Source organism: the organism of the source record quoted next, unplaced genomic scaffold (genome assembly GCF_019419815.1).
Source record: "Pyrus x bretschneideri cultivar Hongxiangsu unplaced genomic scaffold, Pyrus_bretschneideri_v1 Contig7, whole genome shotgun sequence".
NCBI classification, from domain to species: Eukaryota; Viridiplantae; Streptophyta; class Magnoliopsida; order Rosales; family Rosaceae; genus Pyrus; species Pyrus x bretschneideri.
In genome coordinates, this window is record NW_025999809.1 from 6,893,547 (window position 1) to 6,914,588 (window position 21,042).

General features: G+C 39.5%; 4 protein-coding genes across 5 annotated transcripts; 2 read left to right on the forward strand and 2 right to left on the reverse strand.

Moving 5' to 3' along the window:
* The first annotated feature begins 3,822 nt into the window (after window positions 1-3,822).
* Window positions 3,823-6,331, forward strand: LOC103957311 (GABA transporter 1). The gene is made up of 7 exons (XM_009369462.2): window positions 3,823-4,151; window positions 4,230-4,352; window positions 4,456-4,550; window positions 4,860-5,046; window positions 5,143-5,273; window positions 5,443-5,658; window positions 5,865-6,331. Exons 1-7 carry the CDS (start codon window positions 3,935-3,937, stop codon window positions 6,270-6,272), a joined length of 1,377 nt encoding a protein of 458 aa, XP_009367737.2. The 5' UTR covers window positions 3,823-3,934; the 3' UTR covers window positions 6,273-6,331.
* A 991-nt stretch (window positions 6,332-7,322) lies between these two features.
* On the forward strand, window positions 7,323-8,528 carry LOC103957312 (PRA1 family protein F2-like). The gene has a single exon (XM_009369463.3). The coding sequence runs from the start codon at window positions 7,533-7,535 to the stop codon at window positions 8,121-8,123; it is 591 nt and encodes a 196-aa protein (XP_009367738.2). The 5' UTR covers window positions 7,323-7,532; the 3' UTR covers window positions 8,124-8,528.
* Window positions 8,529-9,954: 1,426 nt separating this feature from the next.
* On the reverse strand, window positions 9,955-14,050 carry LOC103957313 (E3 ubiquitin protein ligase DRIP2). Its single transcript, XM_009369464.3, has 8 exons — window positions 13,817-14,050; window positions 13,455-13,694; window positions 12,578-12,677; window positions 11,767-12,100; window positions 11,178-11,620; window positions 11,012-11,062; window positions 10,729-10,801; window positions 9,955-10,540 (listed from the first exon to the last, which is right to left on the reverse strand). Exons 2-8 carry the CDS (start codon window positions 13,567-13,569, stop codon window positions 10,367-10,369), a joined length of 1,290 nt encoding a protein of 429 aa, XP_009367739.2. The 5' UTR covers window positions 13,570-13,694; window positions 13,817-14,050; the 3' UTR covers window positions 9,955-10,366.
* A 1,259-nt stretch (window positions 14,051-15,309) lies between these two features.
* Window positions 15,310-18,578, reverse strand: LOC103957314 (magnesium transporter MRS2-I). 2 transcript variants are annotated; one of them, XM_009369465.3, is made up of 11 exons: window positions 18,013-18,577; window positions 17,869-17,898; window positions 17,420-17,573; window positions 17,097-17,218; window positions 16,840-16,914; window positions 16,359-16,589; window positions 16,232-16,276; window positions 16,112-16,156; window positions 15,954-15,983; window positions 15,749-15,868; window positions 15,310-15,657 (listed from the first exon to the last, which is right to left on the reverse strand). In XM_009369465.3, exons 1-11 carry the CDS (start codon window positions 18,295-18,297, stop codon window positions 15,571-15,573), a joined length of 1,224 nt encoding a protein of 407 aa, XP_009367740.2. In that variant the 5' UTR covers window positions 18,298-18,577; the 3' UTR covers window positions 15,310-15,570. The 2 variants fall into 2 exon arrangements, 1 of the variants encoding a protein (XP_009367740.2); XR_007254488.1 differs by having other exon boundaries at window positions 15,635-15,657; window positions 16,112-16,131; window positions 18,013-18,578.
* Between the last annotated feature and the right edge of the window lie 2,464 nt (window positions 18,579-21,042).

Sequence of the window (21,042 nt, forward strand, 5' to 3'; positions counted from 1 at the left end):
TCACTAAGTCGGCTCATTTTATTCCAGTGAGAGAGAAGTATTCTCTGAGCCGTTTAGCGGAGTTGTTCATTTCGAAGGTTGTGAAGTACCACGGTGTCCCAGTGAGTATTGTCTCGGATCGTGATCCACGATTCACATCGAAGTTTTGGGTAGCTTTCCAAGAAGCCTTAGGCACGAGATTACTTTATAGTACGGCATATCATCCACAGACCGACGGGCAGTCAGAGAGAACTATTCAGACCTTAGAGGATATGCTGCGAGCTTCGGTGTTGCAGTTTGGTGACGCTTGGCACCAGCGGTTAGATTTGATGGAATTTGCCTATAATAATAGTTTTCATTCAAGTATTGGCATGGCACCATTTGAGGCCTTGTATGGTAGAGCTTGTCGCACACCGTTGTGTTGGTCAGAAGTCGGAGAAAGGGTCTTAGTAGGTCCGGAGATTGTTGAGGAGACTACCCAGAACGTCCAGGTAATCAAGACTAATTTGAAAGCGGCACAGGACAGACAAAAGAGTTTAGCGGATCGGCATGCTACAGACAGGGTGTACGAAGTCGGAGATTGGGTATTTTTGAAGCTTTCGCCGTGGAGAGGTGTAGTAAGATTTGGGAAGAAGGGAAAATTAAGTCCACGGTACATCGGACCATACATGGTCGTGGAGCGAGTTGGTGAGGTAGCTTACAGGTTGGAGTTACCTCCAGAGCTAGCCAGAGTGCATAACGTTTTCCACGTGTCTATGCTCCGACACTATGTTGCTGATCCATCCCATGTGATACCTCCTCAACCGTTAGAATTAACCCAGACTTGACGTATGACGAGGAACCGGTGACGATCATCGATTGGAAGGAGAAGGTTCTGCGGAACAAGACAGTGAAATTAGTGAAGGTTTTGTGGAGGAACCATTCCGTTGAGGAAGCTACGTGGGAGACAGAAGATCGAATGAGGGATTTGTACCCTCGTTTGTTCTTTGGCCAGTAGGGGCTGCTGTTTGGTTGTTTTGAATTTCGGGACGAAATTCTTTTAAGGTGGGAAGGTTGTGACATCCCGTCCCGGGATTATTAAACGCACGTGTGAATTTACCTTTTTGCCCTTAGTCGTTTTTTTTTGTCACGTTGTGGGTTGTTTTGGTGTGGGGTGGCATGTGTTGGACCACACACACACTCCCACAGACAGACACTGTCTCTCTCTCCTTCTGTCTTCTCTCTGCCTCTCCCGTGCTCTCTTCCTCCCTTCTCCTTAGAAACCGTACGGACAACACACAAAGGCACCCAAATCTTAGTAGATCGAGGAAACCAAAGACACTATTCAACTCGTAAGGTCGAGGCGAGCTCAACCATACCATTTTCAGGTGAGGAATATTTCGTTTTCACGTCGATTCAACAATGGCCGAATTGAGTACTGTTCATGCAAGTTTTATACATTGTGTTTCTGGACTTTTTAAGCTTGTAGTTGTGTTAGGGAGACCTCAAGGAGCTTGGGAATACTTCGTTGGGTGAATTTGGACGTCGGGAAAGCTTAGTTTCAAAGTTGGCCGAACTTGGATCGTTGTTGCAGGTGAGATTCTTTGATTTTTAGGCCTTAAGAGTAGTCTAACGTGATTCTACTAGTCCTAAGCTTCATTTTGGTATAAAGAACGTGAAAAATGGTTGAAAAACGAGTGAGAAAACGAAGTTTGAAAAATTTCCAGTTTTCCGGCGACGGCGCCGGCGACGGCGGCGGCGCAGACGGCGGCGGCTCGCCGGAGAAGACAGGGGAATATTCCGTTAAGGCTAACGGAATATTCCTAACAGAAGCTAACGGCGTCAGTCAAGGTTAACGGAATATTCCAGGGAATATTCCTGACGGCGTCACCTGACGCCGTCAGTGTGCAGGTCACGTGGCCGCGCGTGGGGGCGCGTGGACCCGTGCCTGTGCTGGCGCGTGGGGGCGCGTGAGGTGTCCAAAAATTATTTTAAAAATATGGTTGTGATCGTGAGGTTGTGTAGATCACGTTGGTATATTCATTTGTCCATTTTGAGCAATGTATGAGAAGTTATTACGAGAAACGGGTTATGTGCTTTAAAGTTAACGTTTTTATAGTTGTTTCGCATCTAGGTGACACGTACCCAGAGGACGAGCGTGCACAGGCGAGACAGGGGGGCTACGACCCTTCTACATACCAGTGAGTGGGCTTTTGTTTTCCGTATCTACCTATATACATTTATATTCCCAGAAATTGATTTAAAAAGGGTTAATTGCCTTATGCCATGTACTTTATTATTTATCGTTTATGCATCGTTACATGCATCATTTGTGGCATACATATACATATGCATATGTCATATATATTTATGTGTGGGTGCTGTGGAGGCATAGGTAAGTGCCAGGTAAGCGTTAATTAACGATTGCATTACATAGTGTTTAGAGATGCTTAGAGAGCTCATAACCTGCACCCCCGGTGTTAGTGCTCCCGCCCAGAGTAGGGCACAGTCCTTCACGTGTTGTTCACCTCCCGCACCATACGCTCAGCTTGGATCCAAGTTAGGTGCATAGGCCTGTCGTACAGACCACAGTAGGTGGTTCCGACTCGTAGGTGACCCGCGATTATTCGCACAGCCTTCACGTGATCGTAGCACTAGAGCGTATATACATGTTACACCCAGGACCTGTCGTACAGACCCCTTTAGGTGGTTCCGACTCGTGGGCAGGTTTAGTTATTGAGTTGGACATTTGAGCTCTATATACAGCCGTACAGGTCACGTTAGGTGACTCCGGCTGCCAGAGGATTGTGTGATTGATACGACTCACACCTGAGCACTTGCATATCATTAGGAGATTTTGACATAGCATATATTGAACATGATTGGCATACCCTTGAGCATGTTTGAGCATATCTATACATACGTACATATGTTATTTTCTGGGAAGTATACAGGTTTTACGGCGAGGGGTTAGATTGTGTTTTATTAAATGGTTTTCAAAGAGCTTTGTTTTTGCCCACTCACACTTTTGTTTTGCGCCCCTCCAGGTTCTAGTAGCTTAGCCGTTGCGGTGGTTTCCCTTGCGAGCTTTTCGGCGTTCTGACAGACACTCCACATTGTAGGTTCGCCTTCGGGCGTACTACGGTTGTTATTTTATTTGGACTGCTATAGACCTGCTCTGAATTTGTATCGCACTAACTAGCACTTATTCTAGTACTAGTATTCCAGTTTTTAATTATTCGTACTTTTATTTTACTACTCCATTAGCTTCCGCACGTGCACATGGCTACGTCGCCTTTGTGTGACGGCCAGCACGCCCCTATCTTGGTCGGGGTGTGTCAGTGTGAGTTGGTACAATTTTAAATTTTAGGGTTCAATGTGAAAAAATGGGAATTACATGATCTATTTTAAAAATCACCTCAAATCTAAAGGATGTAAAATATAGACTATATAGTTAATCTGTCATTATATGAACGATAATTTATGGAGAATCAGATCACAAATAAACAAATTTCATAAAATAAAAAGAAAATCGAAAACAAATGGCAATTTTAGCAATAATTAATTGCATCCTTATTGATGTCGCTTGTATCTAAGATGTTTTAAATTTAACTTTTGTAAATGACAAACTCAATATTACATTATTATAATTAACTCATCGTTTGGCTTAACTAAATTCTTTATCTTTCTAATGTGAATATATTGATGTATTTAAAGTTGAATTTTAATCGAGAGTTTTCTTTCAAATGGGTACTCATAACATTTGTCCTAATGGTAATTTTCAAAGAGATGCAATAATCTAATCCCAAAGTTTCCGTGCGTCCACATCCTACAACCCCAACAAGGAAAAGTCAAAAGCAGCTTATTTAGACATTTAACTAAACTGAAGGTGTCTTTGCAAATTAGCAATCGTACACAACAAATCAGCAACCGATGAAAGCAGAAGAGGCCTTCAAACTCTGAGAGCCACCCAAAAATGTCACTTCCACCACCGGATCCAACAGCAGAAGCACCAAAAGATGAACAAGTGGAGGTGGATCATGAAAGGCAAGTAGCACAAGAAGAAGAAGAAGAAGAAAAACATGGTCAAGGCACGTGGAAGCACGCCGCTTTCCACGTGGCCACCACGATTGCCACCCCTGCCGCCTATGCACCCCTGCCTTTCGCTTTGGCCTCTCTCGGCTGGCCTCTTGGTAGTTTATGATGTTATCAGATTGTGAATCTCGACGGTTCGAATTTCTCAAGTGATTGATTATTGCTGTAACTTGTAGGCGTGAGCAGTTTGGTGGGAGCAACACTAGCCACGTGGTATTCAAGCTTTCTCGTTGCTTCTCTGTGGAAATGGGATGGGAAGAAACACGTCACCTATCGCCACCTGGCAAAAAGCATTTTTGGTACCACTTAGGCAATTTTTAATCCCTCAATATCCTAATTTTGTTATGGAAATTACAATTCAATTTCATAATTTATTTGTTTATTTATTTATTTTTGTTGAAGGGTTCTGGGGTTATTGGTCAATTGCATTTTTTCAGCAGTTGGCCTCTATAGGCAATAATATAGCCATTCAGATTGCAGCTGGAAGCAGCCTTAAGGTTTGATTACTCAACTCAACTCATCTCATCTCAACTCATCTCATTCATTCCAAGTTGTTGTAGTTCTCTTCCGTTGGGTGGCTCGGTTTGAACTGGACTATTTCAATTAATTGAACTATCGTCCTGACCACTGTTTGGTGAACTTATAAATTGAACTGCAGTCAAACATATTGTGTCTTACAAGTCTTCTACTGAGGAGTGGTGAGACTCCGTCAGAACGACTCTAACTCAATTTCAGTCCCAACCACCAGACGAGCCAACCCGAGACTCGAGGGAATTACATATAACATTGCTTATTCTTTTATGCAGGCTGTGTACAAATATTATCACAGTGAAGGTAGCTTAACCCTGCAGCACTTCATCATTTTCTTTGGGGCATTTGAACTCTTGCTTTCTCAGCTGCCAGATATCCACTCACTGAGATGGGTAAATGCCTTGTGCACTTTCAGCACCATTGGCTTTGCTGGCACAACAATTGGTGTCACAATTTACAACGGTAGCAGCCTACTACTGCACAACCTGAATATCATCTGTCAAGTTTGGATTTCTTTGGGCATTTGAGTTTAGTAATTTCTTTTTCCTTGCTTGTTAGGGAAAAAGATTGACAGAAAATCAGTCAGTTATAGTTTGGATGGAAGCTCATCTTCTAAGGCCTTCAGAGCCTTTAACGCTCTTGGCGCAATTGCCTTTTCCTTTGGAGATGCAATGCTTCCGGAGATCCAGGTCAATCTGTAGTTATCGGTATTTAGTGATTACCGGGAGACACTAAACAGAGGATTAACCATATATGAACCGCACTTCAGTTTCCGTCTATTGTCTGTTTAGTGTCGCTCTAGTTCTACGTTTAACTAAAAGTTCGTAATTGAAAAGTTTGAATTATGTTGCGATACAGAATACAGTGAGAGAACCTGCAAAGAAGAACATGTATAAAGGTGTATCAGCAGCATATGGTGTCATTGTGTTGAGTTACTGGCAGTTGGCCTTCACTGGGTACTGGGCTTTTGGCTCACATGTGCAACCTTACATCTTGTCTTCTCTAACTGTTCCCCAATGGACCATTGTCATGGCCAATCTTTTTGCTGTCATACAAATTTCAGGATGTTTTCAGGTACCCTTAATATTACGTGTCATATGTTCTAACCTTGCGCTCGGACGAGGAAATTCAAGAGTTAAAAGTTTCTTGACCCGGGTTTTTCTTTGTCCGAATTCCAAGTTTATTTCCTTCTTATCTGGACGCAGCGTAAATCCCCAACACACCATTTTCCACAACTTGGGATTCTCTTCTGATGCAGTTTTTGCATTTCATGTTGTTAGATATATTGCAGGCCAACATACGCCTACTTTGAGGAGCGACTCCTGTCACACAAAACCACCAGCACCAGTCATTTCTGGCTCCGAAAAACCCTAATTCGGCTTGTTTTCACCTCGATTTATATGGTTCTGATCACTCTTGTTGCAGCAGCTGTGCCTTTCTTTGGGGACTTTGTGTCAATCTGTGGAGCAATTGGGTTCACACCATTGGACTTTGTGTTCCCTGCATTGGCATATTTAAAAGCTAGAAGAAGAAGGCAGACCCAAAACACCAAAATGTACCTTTCTTTGCTGCTTCTCAACTTTGCATTGGTTACTTGGTTCTCTGTTGTGGCAGTTTTGGGCTGCGTTGGTGCTGTCAAGTTTATTGTGGAAGATGTCAAGACTTACCAATTCTTTCATGATATGTAATACTATTTCATGACATCAATAAGTGCACAAACACAACTCTAAAGTTACGTATTCTTACACCATTCGCTCATTTTTTGGTACGTAACATTCAATTGCCCATTTTTTGCTTCTATGAAGGCCATATTGATGACATATAAATGAAAGGATGTCATTTAAGCAACAAATAAGAGTATTAATAACTTGTGACTATGTTCTTTGGCCGAAGGCCCCAAGTCTATGAGAGGTTTTGATTTCAAAACTAATTAATGACGAATTAAACACTAATTTGTTATAATTAATTGTTGTGTGATTTAGCCCAAATCTTTTGTTATTAGGCCACGAAAGATTAATGTGCGGCCAAAAAATTCAATAATTAGTAATCTATCCGGCAATTCTATTTTGATATACTAAAAAATTTCTCGCATAATATACATCAATGCTTACTGAAAAACTTCTTGTATCCATCCAATCCTATTTTGACAAATCACAATTTTATTCTTTAATGCCAAAAAACTTACATATCTTCTCATGTCGGTCAAAAAGCTATGCAGACCAGTTGTTTGTTTGGGCTTGTTTAGGCCACCTGTTTCACCAATAAAGCCACAAACGGTAGTCACCAAAGCCGAGGCTCCAACACGTCCACCTAGTCCCAATATACCAATACGACCTTCCATCAAATCACGCCTTTCTTGTGCACAATGATCTCACAACTTTTCATTCAAATTTGATCTAACTATAATTATTATAATTTTTAGAAAACTTTCTGTTTGTAACTGTTGAATCAAATTTTAATAGTTTAGATCATTTGATGAGTAGGCTCAATTCCTTTGGATCCAGAAAGAATCCAGTTCCTTTTTTTCATCACACGTAAATTTGACACGAAATAATATAAAAATAATAAAATTTGAATTAACCTATTAATAAGTAAGGTTCTTATCCAAACACATGTTAAGAACTTGTTTATAAGTCGGATAGTTATCAAAATATCTGTTAAAAATCGATATGATAATTTCTTCCATGATCTATTTATTTAACACGATCAGCTAATAACGAATATGATACAAAAACGACGTAAAGACGCATTTGGCAGGCCCACATTCCCCAAAGCACAAAATATCAGACCACCACAACAGTCTCACACAGAGAATTACAGAAACCTCCCTCCCTCCCTCTCTGTACTGTTCCGATCACCATTTTCTCTCTCCTAGGGTTTCAGTTCAGCTCAGATAGCTCCATCTTCAACCTCCAGTCCTCCACAAAGCTCAATTCTTCCAGCTTCAAATGTCTTTAGATTCGCCACCGCACTACGGCACACATCCTCCCACTACCACCTCGCCCGAACCCTTCTCACGCGCCAGAACCACGACCCAAGCCTTCTTCGCCACGCGCCGCCCATGGCTCGAGCTCGTCCAGCCCCTTTCCAGCTTCACGCGCCCCTACACCTTCGGCGAAGCCACCGTCCGAATCAAGCGCAACCTCGGCCACTTCAGCGTAAACTACACGATGCTCGTCCTCTTTGTCCTCTTCCTCAGCCTGCTCTGGCACCCCGTCTCCCTCATCGTCTTCCTCTTCGTCTTCATCGCCTGGTTCTTTCTCTACTTCTTCCGCGACGAACCGCTCGTAATTTTCCATCGAATCGTCGACGACCGCGTCGTTTTGGGGATTCTCGCCGTCGTCACCGTCGTGGCTCTGGTTTTCACGCACGTGTGGCTGAACGTGCTGGTGTCGATTCTGGTTGGGGCCGCGATTGTTGGGTTGCACGCGGCGTTTAGGGGAACGGAGGATTTGTATGCCGACGAGCAGGAAGCTGCCGAAGGTGGGTTGCTCTCGGTTGTGGGCAGTCCCCCGCGGACTCGGTACAGCGGCATTTAGCCAATTGGAAGATGCTGGGTGCCATTGGATCCTTTCTGGGCAGAAGAAAGTTTCTGTCTTTAGGTCTACTTTTAGGTAACATTTCATTCAATCTTGAGCTAAATTCTTCGCTTTTAGCTTTCGAATTCGGCTGCTTATTTTTTTGGATTTCATTTTTGTAAATGTAGTGTGAATTTATGACCCTATAGAGGTTTTCTTTTATACTTTATTTAAGCACGTATCGGATTGCTCTGGTTTCTGCCAATATCTAGTGTTGATTTCAAGTGTGGTTGTTGAAAGAATGGAAACATTGTTATTGGAGTAAGGCCGTTAATCTCTTCGAGTTTATAATCGAAGTTCTTACAGTTTATGTGCATATTATGTAAAGAAAATTAATAAAAATGACTTGAAAACATTGAGTTTTAACGAGTTTTTGTTCATGTATGTGCCAAGCAGTGTTGTTTGTGGCATATTACTTGTAAGTTTCTTGCATTTGGATGTGTTGCCGCCGTTTGCATTTGAGTGTTGATAGCTTGATATTTACCTTCGTCAACCATCCACCTTTGTACCATTTCTTGGCTACTCGTTCCATGTAAAACGCCAAATTGTGTTCCTCCGTGGCATATTACTTTTGGTTTTGATTTTGTTTTGTTGCAAGTGCATTAGTCGGTGTTTATGGTAAGTTTCTTCCATTGCAATGTGTTGCTATCGGCTTTCGCCATTGGCGCATTTCAACTGTCGATTGCTCAACCCCATAAGCCATAGTTGAGAGGTTTTGATATAATTGTTCTCACTCCTCAGTTTAATGGCAATGTCTACCCAATATATGTTGCTACTCAATTTACCTTGTGTTAATAGATACTTGAGACTGCCATAGGGCCCGTGTGATGGACGTTGAAGGCCGGACGGGGAGCTAAGCATGCTCTTCTCGTTGTCTTTTAACACATTGTTGTGGAATTGTTTTTGTTTTTGTAGGGTAAGATAACTCTATTCTATGACAAAAATAATTGAATTATTAATGTATCGATTGTGAAAACTCTTATCATATGGAAATTCTACGGTAGGAAAAAATGTGAAATTATATCATGCGCCAATGTATAGAATGCACTCGCCAATGGAGGGTCAAGATCCACCATGTTTTCTATTTTAGTAAAGAAGTAAAAAAAATTAACGGTTTAAAACCCTGATACATGTCACTTAATATTACGGTTTAGTGATATTTCTCTTACTTATAAGTGAGAGATTTTAGATTTGATTCTTTTCAAAGACAATTCAATCCAAATTATTATGGCTAGTTCATTATGAAGTTTATTTCACTTGTTCACCTTTAGCATAGATAATATTGAAGGTATTAAAAAAAATGTTATTTACACATTTATTTTTATTTTTCACACTCTTGCTAATTTATTATCGTTAATTTTTTTAATTGAACTGTCAAAAATTTTTAAAAATGTGTGCAAGGTGAATAACACTAAAAAAACATCTACTGCACATCATGCTTTGGGGCATTATAAAACAATGTGGATGTATGTTGCTTTATATTTGTTTGGCTGCCGTCTCGGGAGTCGGGAGTCGGGACTCAGAGATGCTCAAGGCAGAAAAAGGTTGCAGCCTTTACAGCATGAATAGGAAAAGCCTATAAATAGTACAAACCAGGTGTTCAGAGCCAAGCTGGAAAGTCACGTGCCATGTAAGCAAAGCAACCGAAAATCTAAATTAATGAACTTTTAGTTCGGAGACCAAATTTATACTTGAGTTAAAATTCGCAAATTTAAACTTAAGTTAAAATTCGGGAACGGATTCTCTAGTTTACTCAAAAATAACCAAGTCCAGCGACCTTTCTTCCAAATGAAAAAAAAATGCTGTTTCTTGATGATAAAAGAAAAAAATTAGTGTATTGGTACTTTGAATTGTGTTACAGACAAGCAAACTGCGCCCTGAGACTCTGTATCAGTCGGGTTTATACAACTCCTGCATTACATAACGCGAACCAAAAATTTGAAGAAGAAGAAAATTGGATCAGGTATAATACATACATTGCAATGGCCATTCGCCATGAACAACATGCCACACTAGCGTACGGGGAAGATGAGCGAGCGTTTCTTCAGTAGTCCATTCGTCCCCGTTAACCCTGCTGTGGCCAGCTGCAGTAGACAACATGGTGATTGCAAGTTTGCAACACATACTCATAACATACATGCCGGATCAGAAACTGCCTCTCGATCATCTCACAAATTCAATGGGAAACAAGGATGAGTGAACTGTTAGGAGTTTGAGACCTTTCGGGAATAAGCCAGCACCATCACAAAATCTTTCGCAGAGGACCCGATGGATGCTGTAATTCGTTCTGAAGGTGATGCCGTTTGTAGCCACAGATCAACTAAATTATACATCTCTAATGTGGGAACCACTGGTTGCCCCATACATTTGATTTCAACCTAAAAGAAACGTTAACTGAATGGTTACCAAAGGAAGGAAGTAATCCATAGTCAAATATTTATATATTTCGAAGAAAATCAAACAATTTGGGTGCTTGCGATGTACTATGTAGCAGCTGCTATGAATTCTTTTAAGGAATGATTTTCCAGTAGTCTTTTCAAACTAAACCAAAAATGGATTCGCTTACCTCGGCTTCGCTAGTGAGATCTAGTTTCATCATTAGATATTTGTGGATGAACGAGACAGGCACACTTCCATCTCTGTGACAGAGGAACCAAATATGAGAGAAACGAGACAAATTAAAGAATTTTTCCCATAAGAGAATAATTCTCGCATCTTTAAAATCTCATTAAATCTTAACAAAACAAGAGTTTATGAATGTATAAATAGCACTGCAGAATTGAGCACCTTAGCATGTTATGACGTATGACGCATTCAAATATGCATTAAAGCCATAGAGAAGAACTCACTTTATTCTTAAGTAACTCGTCGGAAGTTGAGGCAAGGGTTCATCTCCTTCCCTGAAACCATTAATGTAAAGAATCAGTATATAGACAGAAGAACAACTTGTCAAGCAAATTTTTTTAAATAATCCAAATGGAGGGAGAATCTTTCAAATCTAAAGTTGTTTCTCACTGATCTTCAGAAGCTACGAGTGAGAACCAAATTGGACCAGCTCTTCTTTCATGTTTGCCAATGGCTGCATCCAGAACAGCTTGGGGTGAAATGCTTGATTCTCCAAAGGATTCCCTCTTTCGTCGAATCCTACGCAGCTTTTTAGGTTTTACTGTTTCTGGAGAGGTAGGATAATTACTATTCTTTTCCCCCTCTACTTTTGATTTCTGTTTGTTTTCCTTATTTTTGGACTTGCGAACCTGAGGTTCACTGGCAATGACATGCACCGGTTCTACTTTATTTTCAGACCCTTGGGAGTTGGATTTGAAAGACTTGGTCCTATTCGCAACTTCAACCAAACAATTTAATGGTTTCCAGAGATCCAATTTCCCTTCCCATGGTTCACCGCCGTTCTCAGTTTCTTTATTGGATACAGGTTGGCTAGTCTCAGCAGAAAAAGAACTCTGGGGCACCAAATTTGAGCAATAAATGCATTAGTATATATATCCAAATACATTAGTATAAATATCAAGAAATAGAACCTCGTCGGCAGTTTTAATGAATGTATATAAGGTAAGCTAGATAAGACAGAATGTGGCCATCACTTTACCTGCTTGTTATTTTGACCGGACTTATTTGAGACCTCAGGTGAGCTGCTGCTCTCAAGGTGATCTTCCGCGGAACCTTCCTCTTTCTTAATAGGTGTCTCAACCAAAAAACTGGATGCCTGTAAAGCAGAAGCCTTTCTCGCAACAGCTTTAGTTCTCCTTCCCGTCATGGTGGCTTGAGTTGATACTCTGGGAGTGTTGACCACCAACGATGAGAGAGATCTCTCCTTTCTTCTTGCTGGTAATGTAACTGAAGGCATAACTTCAGGTGCACTAACCTTTCTTCTTTTAAAAGGGAAAATCTTAGCCCTTACATCTTGCAAGCTGTGATCTGGCCTGATAACCAAGGTAAACTAAAAACATCAATATATCATGATTAAAAGAATGCACAATGGACGTGCACGCTTGCTCAATAAGTACAATTTACAGTTGCATGACAAGGGCACAAGGACTGAAGAACTACAAATCATCTGCAATTAAATCAAGAACGTTGAATGGTTGCAAATGCGACTGCATGGACACAGACAGAAGATCATAAAGAATTACAAGGCATATCATGTGTTGTACCATCCTCCTATTTGTCATCATCCCACAATAAACTTACTTATCAAATGACAGTTCTTTGCCAATAAATTAATACGGGGAGGTTGTATGTTGATGGCATAAACCATGGCATTCTGAATAAAAATGAAAACTGAATGGATCTGTTTGAAAAAATGAAGGAAAACCAACTTCTCCAAAATTTGCATCAATATTATAATCCATATAAGTACTTAATTTGCTTAATCCGGTGGTAAGTGAAGAAATAGGAACCTTAATTTCTCCAGTGGAACACAACCCAGGTCTATGTTGCATATTGGACAGACTTCTAGTTCCTCGTCTGAAATCTTATTATATATGCACTTCCTGCAAACTGGAGAAGTTCAAACAATAAATCAATCATAATTACTCTACACTGTAGACTGAAGAAACTTACGATAAAATGAAAGGGAGGGTGGAGGAGCACTCCGGGAGAAAAACTTCACACCGAAATTAATTTGATAAGCAATAGAAAACCCAGCATGAAGTACACTAAATTCTTAATCAATGGAAAGAAAAGACAGCTTATGAGCTAAAATTAATTTGAACATAATTGCTTGTTTGTAATTCTACCTGCAAGAACACATGACACTAACTCTATACATTTATTACAGTCTTAGGATTCCATCCTATGAACTTGTACTAATGTAATGCGGTTATGCAACTTAGGCCACTGCAAGCAGAGACCTTCCAAGAGAGACGTCGGAATTATATCCCTTTTAGTCAAGCATTCGAAGTTATCAACAAGCATGTCAATTTGACCTTTGTCAACGAAAGAAGATTCTGCTTGTTCATCAAATGGGTGGCCAATCCAACAGGCAAAGCTCCCCTCAGATCTTCGAGTCGTAAAACAAAAACAGACAGAGAGATCGAGGAAGGAAACAGTGTCTTGGAAAGCATGGAATCCCAAAAACCCACATCCCAAAACGAGCAAAACACTCAAAACCAAACCAAACCCCGATACCAAAAATGCAAAATACCAACAACCCAGATCACCAAAACGCCATAAAAATCACAGCTTCACACTTCAAATTTCCAGAATCAGAAACCCAATTTTTGGCAGAAACAGGGAAAACGAAGAGTCTGTCACTAGGGAGGAAGGAGAACTCACACGTGTGAAGGCATTCAGATATGGTGGTGGCGTCTCTGAAAAGCTTATCGCAGAGAGGACAAGTCATGCATGCTGCAATCGTCTCCCTCCTCACTCTCACCACCGGATTCGCCATCTCCGACCCAACAAAACCTCCGACTCCTCCCAATCTATAAATTCCAAAATTCCGAACTCTCCCACGTATTCACACACTGCATGTTGCCCCACGCACAAAATTTACGTCCATTTCTGTAAATCCACCTGCATTAGACCCAAAAATCACGAAAATCAGAACATCAACGGGACAAAAAAGCAGGCGAAAAAGATGAGGAAAATCCAGCAAAATCCAAGGGAGAAGAAAGCAAGAAATAGATTGTTAATACCTCCGCTTGAAGCTGCGAGGAAGATTGAGCTTGTTTGGTTCGTGGGAAAGTGAGATTTGCGAGATGGGGTTCGATCGATTTCTGAGGATTCGACGTGGGTTTTGATGGATTCCAATAGAAGGTCAAGGATTACTGATCTGAATCGGAGGCTCGCTCTTCGTCATAAAAGAGCATGAAGTTTCTTTCCTTTTTTATTTTTATCTTCTCTGATTTAATTTTATTTTCTTATTCGGAAAACAATAAAAAAAATTGAATTTAAAGACCAGGTTGGGTTCCAGATAGGGGGGGCCACGCTAATGTACGCCGGCGGGTGCGTACTGGGTTAAAGTGCGCCCGACGGCGAGTCTTTGCGGAAGTGGAGTCTTATTTTGTGTCCACATGTGCATCATTTAACCCATTTTCGTATTTTTGTTTATTTGGATTTTTAATTTATGAAATAAAAATAGAAAATAAAATAACAAAGATTTTCACGTACGGAACGAACTGATTCAAAGTTACTTCAAACTCAGACTTTGTTCCCACGTTGCAACTTCGAATCGCATTTTTCACCTTTTAACTTTTTACCGCGCAGTGAAATTAATGCGCAAAGGTATAAAAGCCGGATTTGGATCCTCTGAGTTAATGGGGAAAATCATTCGGACCAATCATCGTGAGTCGTTGGATAAAAATTCAACGGTTATAATCATTATAATTTTAAAGAGATCTCCTGTTTGTAGCTGTTGGATAAAAATTTAACAATCCACGATGATTGGTCAGGAGAATCATCTCTATTAGCTCATAAGAGAATCCAAATCCATAAAAGCAAATCTCTCAATCCGTACGTCGAATGGAATATATAACAAGTCAAAAAGAAATGCCAGGTGGAATCTCTTGGGCTCTTTAGAAAGCCATTAAAACTATACTGTGGGACCATTTCAACGGTAGCCATACAACTCTTTGTTAGTATTTCACTAAGGTTGTGTTATCCACGTACTTATTTTTATCTGTCACACATTTTTCCCAAGTTTCTACCCTTGGATTGAATAGATTTAAGAAAAATCAATGGACAAAATTACAAGAATATGTGAAAGATAAAAAAGATGTGTAAATAATACTACCTTTATTGCATTAGCATCGGTCGGCCGTAGTAGGCCGGTGGTAGGGTAGTTTTTGGTTTCAGAAGTTGCATGACACTTGCTTCACAGAGAAATTCTTCGGTCTGGCTGATTTAAATTAAAGATACACAAAGGGGTGTGTAAGACGCGTGTTTTTGATCAAGTTGACGTAGAGCTACAGCGGGGTTGATGAATTTCTAGACCAATTTTTAAGTACACATTTCAACGAGTACTTATTCAAATGGGAATGAAATGCCACCTGTACAGGCAGCACAACATTAGTTGGAGAACATGTAAAACATGTTAGTCACGCGCGGCATGCTCCTCCTAGGATTGAACATGTAAAAGATATTTATATATAAGCAATACTGAATGAGAGAGAATTGAACGCATGGCTCGGAGTGCAAAACTAAACGACGCTTTTAATAAGTTTAGTTACAAGCCTCTTACAATCTCATACATGTTATCGACATTTTGATAATCTGAATGATGCCAACAGAATCACAACATTAAACTTTATTCGGTCTTTTGAATTGATAACTACAAGTAATTAAACCCTTGAGCCAATGCTGCCTATATTTGTACATAACAATACTTGATAATTGTTGCAATGCTCTACTATGTATACATCTTTCCCCAACAGACCAAACGGTATGAGTATCAAGATCCAACGAGACCTTTGTGCTGAGCATATGACATTATCAACAAGAAAAGGGAGGCGCAAACCATCCCCGTGCCGATGATCACCTAAGTTAGGTTATGGAAATGGAGTGAGAAAAGAAAATGAATCCAAAAAGTGAAGAAAAATTATGTGAAGTGTGGGGGTATTTGTACGTACCCATTTGAATACGTATTCATGACCATCGTTCCAAGTATACGGGATGTTCATGCCAAAAATTGCGGCCACCAAAGAACACATAGACAAACAAACAGTTCCGGAACTTAGGAACAGCTCTAGCTGTCACCGGAAACTCATGTTAACTATCAAAATATGTACTTATGGAACATCGGCATAGTATCTGTTTGAGTCCTAAAGACATTACCTGAATTAGCTGATTCCGATGATTGTCAAGCTGCAATGAAAGAGGCATTAATAGCTCAGACATGGTAGCTCTGTGCATTTAGTTAGTGAAACTACACAGCATGGGTCAAGTTCGAAATCAGTGAGTCAAGGTTTCAATATCATGTTACCAACCATTACCTGGATGTTAATGTAATCCTCTGTGTCATCGATGTATTCGCGCAGCTGGTAAAGAGATAAGGAATCACATATTATATAGGTAGAAAGTTAGGATGCTGCAATACTAGTAGTAGCGCATACCGTTGTCAATTTATTCAATGTACCATCAATTTGCATAAAGTAAGCCTGCAAAAGATAATAGGATTCAACTCAGACTCCAGATTTGGTTTGGCTGTACGACAGTACAAGACTTATGCTGAATTATAACCTCGAGCAACATTTCAAGTTCCTCGACATCATTCTCATCTTCAACTGTCGTTGCTGCACTCGCCCTGCTTGTTCTGGATACCTTTGACCCTATAGTTATAGTAGGTGAGGCGAGAGACCAATTTGGAGCGCCAGAGTCGCTGACGGGTGAAGTCCCGACCATCTTTCTTGATAAGTAAAGGTCTGCCATGTCATCATCGTCATCAAGAAGTTGTTCGAGTTCATCTCTTACCTAGAATGCAGTATTCCATAAAAGAAATAAGTTCATATTTGTGAGCGGAAATTAAAAAATATATATAATTGCCAATTTTAGCAACTTCTTCAACCTTTATGGCAACAAAAACAATACAACATTGTTAAGGGAATTGATTGCAGAACTAAATCAAGAAATAAATCCCCTGCATCGCTGAGCATAATAGGAATGTAGTTAAGTTATCAGCATATAAGCCCTGTTTTCAGCATAATATCGTTAACCAGTATACCTTTTGAACCCTATTCGTCAACCTGGTCATTGCACTCTTCAACTTACGCACACGATCCAAATTACGACTGCTAATCTGCAAATATTTCCAAGTGTTCGGACAAAGAAGAACAATCTAAAGTGTTCGGACAAAGAAGAACAATCTAAACGTGTTTTCCTTCTATCATGGAATACGAAATAATGTAACTCAGAGGCTTTTGACACTACGGTTATGCATCAGGGATTTATAAAAAAACGAAATTCAAATAAATCCTTTACCTTGGAGGTCAGCTCATCTAAAGCCGGATAAGCAGCAGCCTCAAGTTGTCTAGTCTGCGCATCAAGAAAACTACAAATACCTTCTAGTGCAACTTCTAAAGCTCGGAATTCGAATGGGAATTCTAAATCATGACATGAACATAACAACCAGGACATTGAGTCAAAGAACAGATAAACAACAAGCACAAAAACTTTGGTACCAAAATTGAATTATGCTAAAGCAACTAGGAACACAAAACTGAACTTAAACTTCCTGAGCAATATTATCCATCTTAATAAGCGCGAAGTTCTGAAGAGCATCAATCACATTCACTGAATCATACCGTTTTCGTCATCGGTTTCGCCATCTTTTTGTACCCCAGAAGCATCTTCTTCTTCTCCTTGGCCATTGAAATTGGCGCTTGATGGAGGCAAGCGCCTTTGAAGTTCCTCAACAATAGGTAGTACATTATCATCAAGTGGGTCTCTAAGCAATACCTACACCAAAAACAAACCTTAATCATTTGCCTAAAATATATTTTACTTCATTAACCAACCCACTTTACTAATTCTGATTATTTTTATTCAAGCGATATTCTGATCTAATCTAAACTATATTGCACGGAGGACGTAGAACGGGACTTCACTACTCGAGCTAACTTGGTCACGCTCAGTTCTGCTAAATTGTGATTAGTTGCAAGTTTAGTGCGTCTTATATTATGACAAACAGTAGTTAGAGTAGAGACAAAAGGCAAAGGCAAAGCAAACGTTACTAAAACACTAATCAAATTACCTCATCCGCTGTGATTATTGCTTTGATGTGCTGGAACCCAAATTTCAAAAAGGCATACAAACCAAGCACAGTGTTTAGTACAAGAAAAAAAAAGCCAAAAGCAGAATCAGAACGAAAAGCACTTATGGAAATCTCACAACCGACCTCCAAATTAAGAACAATGACTTTCTCTCTGCCCAAGATTGTGGACGGATACGATAACAAAGGATCGAGAAGCCGAAGATCTCGAGCGTGAATCTGAACTCGGCGGATAATGGCGTGCTTATCCAAATCCAAAACCGTTCCCTGCCCGTCATGGTCCAGCGAAATCCAGCTTCTCAAAGATGTAGTCTTCTTCTTGGCAGCGGAAGAGGCTTGAGCTTGCGTCTGAGCAGTCTCCGCGGCCGCCGGGACCAGCAGCCCATCTCGGGCCATTTCCAGAGCGCACATATCTACGATTGGGAAAAGCTGCTTATTGGAAAAGCAGATTAATCAATGTGGGGAAGTGGGAAAGTTTTCAACTTCTTGTGAATCAATCAACTGGGTTTGTCGGTGGATTGGGAAATTTGGAGGACTCATGGATTTTGGGGGATTTGGGATTGGGGAGGTGGGTTTTGGAGGAAAAGAGGTTTGGAGGTAAAACAATGGTGAAAACTTAGAGCTCTAGAATTTGGTGGGGATATTTGCATGGCTTGGTGGCTGCTAGTGGAAGTGTAAGAGTGCAAGTTAAATTTTGAGAGGGCAGAAAAGTATATCGGAATCAATTTTTACTAGCATTTAATGGCGCGTGGGCTCACAATCCCTCTCATCAACTATTTGCCTGAAAGCTGGTTTTTAATAAAAAGATGTATTTCCACTAAAAATTTAGATATTTGAGTGACTAATTTCGGACTAAGCATTTGTTTAAAATGTCGGGGCTTTTAAATGGGTATGAACTTCGTATAAGACTTCCTTAACACGATTAAGAACGATACTAACATTCATAACAAACTCATTATGCAAATAACATTTTACAGCAGTGGCAGAAAGCAATCATGCATATGCAGATGGGGGTTCGACCTCCACTAACTCCCCTCCCTTAACAACTATATGTCTAACCTAGTAATGTTGTCGCTCAACTAAATGAACTCATATAATTTATAAATTATCATTTATTTTTTGTCAAAATAGTAGAATTTATTAGATTCTAATAGGCATGGTTACATCTTCAGCTACAATATTAAAGAGAAACTCCAGGCAAACATCATCCCACATGAAAGGGCGATCGAAAAAAAAGGCATGTGAAGCAACCGCGTGAGCAGCCATATTATTACTCCAGTAATAAACAGAAACTTCACATCTCGTAGTTGAGATGCTAAGAGCTTGATATCATAAATACAACCATCTAGAGAAGCATCAATGACCTCCTCTCCATTAATCATCTTCACCAAAGCTTGAGCGTCGGTATAATTTTCATTTGAAGCCAGCTAATACGGTTGGTAAGATATTAAGGAGGGGGAATCAAGGAGGGAGTTGTTGGAGTGGAGTGTACCACAAGAAATTAGTTAGACAAGTAACAACTTGGTCTTTTGTCAAAAACCAAGATGCTTGAAATACAATTGTTAATGTCTTAATGACATGCATGCACGTTAAGGATTAAGAAATGCGTAAAATGGTTGTCCCCTCACAGTTACGATATGATCTTATACATACATGTGACTTGCTCTATGTTTTTAGCACGTCGAATGAAATAAATTATTTTCTTGATTTTAACTGTAAGATTTGATTGATGAATAGATACGGGTACACATATTTTAGTGATCAAATCCTTGGTATGGCAGCTTAATCCACTAACAAAAGATTGAACCTTTGTATAATAATCAGAGAGACGGATTAAATGCCTACTTTCAACAACGCTTATATTGTCTTCAACTTCGTAATTATCACCTGTACAATCCGTCAGGTATGCAGTTCTATTATAAAATGTTGCGGTATTAGTTGGAATGAGATTATAATATTTAAACTCTTCTTCTCTCATAGAGATACGATAGATGTGAGATATTTCATCACCATCTCCAAAACATGCATATACCCAAATATAATCAGGCAACCTAATCGACTAGCAATTTCTTTTTCTTTTCGTTTTTTTTCTTTTTTTTTCTTTTGGGTTTTTCAAACCTTCAATAACAATTAGGAAAATATACCAACTTATAAAAAATGAATCACAATTCTCTATTTTCTTTCAAATTTCAATCCCTCTATTTCATTGGAAGTGGAATCAAATCTCACAATGTCTAGAAGATTGCGATTTAAAGTAGTCAAATAGAAACTATGGAATTAATGTGTTTTTCAGTAATTTATTATTTAAATATTGAATTTTTTTATAAACATTTTTATACTTGATTTTTTAAGTTTTGAATCATTTAAGGCATATTATAAAAATAAATTACCAAAGAAAACAACATATATGAATGTACAACATATTAGATTGCCGAAGAACTCAATGGTCATGTCACTTAGTACTACGGTTTAGTGGTATTCCTCTTCATTAGTAAATAAGAGATTTTATGTTCGATTCTTACCAAAGACAAATTTGAACCACATTATTACTAGTCCATTGTGAAATTTAACCCACTCATTCACCGTCTTAATGAAGATAATATCGTTTATTTATATATAAACCAACGACATTATTAATACTAGGAAATTGGAGGAGGGAGCTTGCCTCATGCTTACAAAATTGCAAGGCCGGCTCCAGCTCACCTCCTACTTCTCTTCTATCATTGTTTTGTATAAATAATTTAATACATGAAGGTTTCATAAGTTGTATAAAATTAAAAAATAAATAAAAATACATAAAAATATAAGAGACTTTGCCAAAAGTTTTAGACGTGGAAAAATTAACTAAGGGTTAAGCCCACCTATTTTTTAAGGAGCATGATTCTCTACTCTCCTAATCTCTATTTCCTTCTATCCCCTCTTATTTTAAACGGTTGCGATTGCGCCACGTCTACATTTTGTTTTGAATTTTTTATATAGAGAATAAGACAAAAAGAATAATGTGAGAGAAGGGGATGGTAATAGGAGGGGAGATAATCCTACTTCATTTTTTTAATCGTGGATCTGTGTTTGAACACAACCCATTAAAACGGTACAATTAAACGATAAACAAACTTCTAAACTCATTTATAGAAAAAAATTTACCAATCAACTTGT

Bases quoted from the DNA above. Each gene is read 5' to 3' on its own strand.
- LOC103957314 (XM_009369465.3), bottom strand. From the start codon at position 18,297: ATGTGCGCTCTGGAAATGGCCCGAGATGGGCTGCTGGTCCCGGCGGCC. The intron at 16,590-16,839 runs GTATACTGGTTA...ACTGCATTCTAG, and splicing joins TGACGAATAGGGTTCAAAAG to GTAAGAGATGAACTCGAACA. The intron at 15,869-15,953 runs GTAATGTCTTTA...TTCCGGTGACAG, and splicing joins ATCGGAATCAGCTAATTCAG to CTAGAGCTGTTCCTAAGTTC.
- LOC103957311 (XM_009369462.2), top strand. From the start codon at position 3,935: ATGTCACTTCCACCACCGGATCCAACAGCAGAAGCACCAAAAGATGAA. The intron at 4,152-4,229 runs GTAGTTTATGAT...TGTAACTTGTAG, and splicing joins CTCTCTCGGCTGGCCTCTTG to GCGTGAGCAGTTTGGTGGGA. The intron at 4,353-4,455 runs GTACCACTTAGG...TTTTTGTTGAAG, and splicing joins CCTGGCAAAAAGCATTTTTG to GGTTCTGGGGTTATTGGTCA.
- LOC103957313 (XM_009369464.3), bottom strand. From the start codon at position 13,569: ATGGCGAATCCGGTGGTGAGAGTGAGGAGGGAGACGATTGCAGCATGC. The intron at 11,621-11,766 runs GTAAAGTGATGG...TTGGTGCCCCAG, and splicing joins CCGGTCAAAATAACAAGCAG to AGTTCTTTTTCTGCTGAGAC. The intron at 10,541-10,728 runs GTAAGCGAATCC...CGTTTCTTTTAG, and splicing joins ATCTCACTAGCGAAGCCGAG to GTTGAAATCAAATGTATGGG.
- LOC103957312 (XM_009369463.3), top strand. From the start codon at position 7,533: ATGTCTTTAGATTCGCCACCGCACTACGGCACACATCCTCCCACTACC.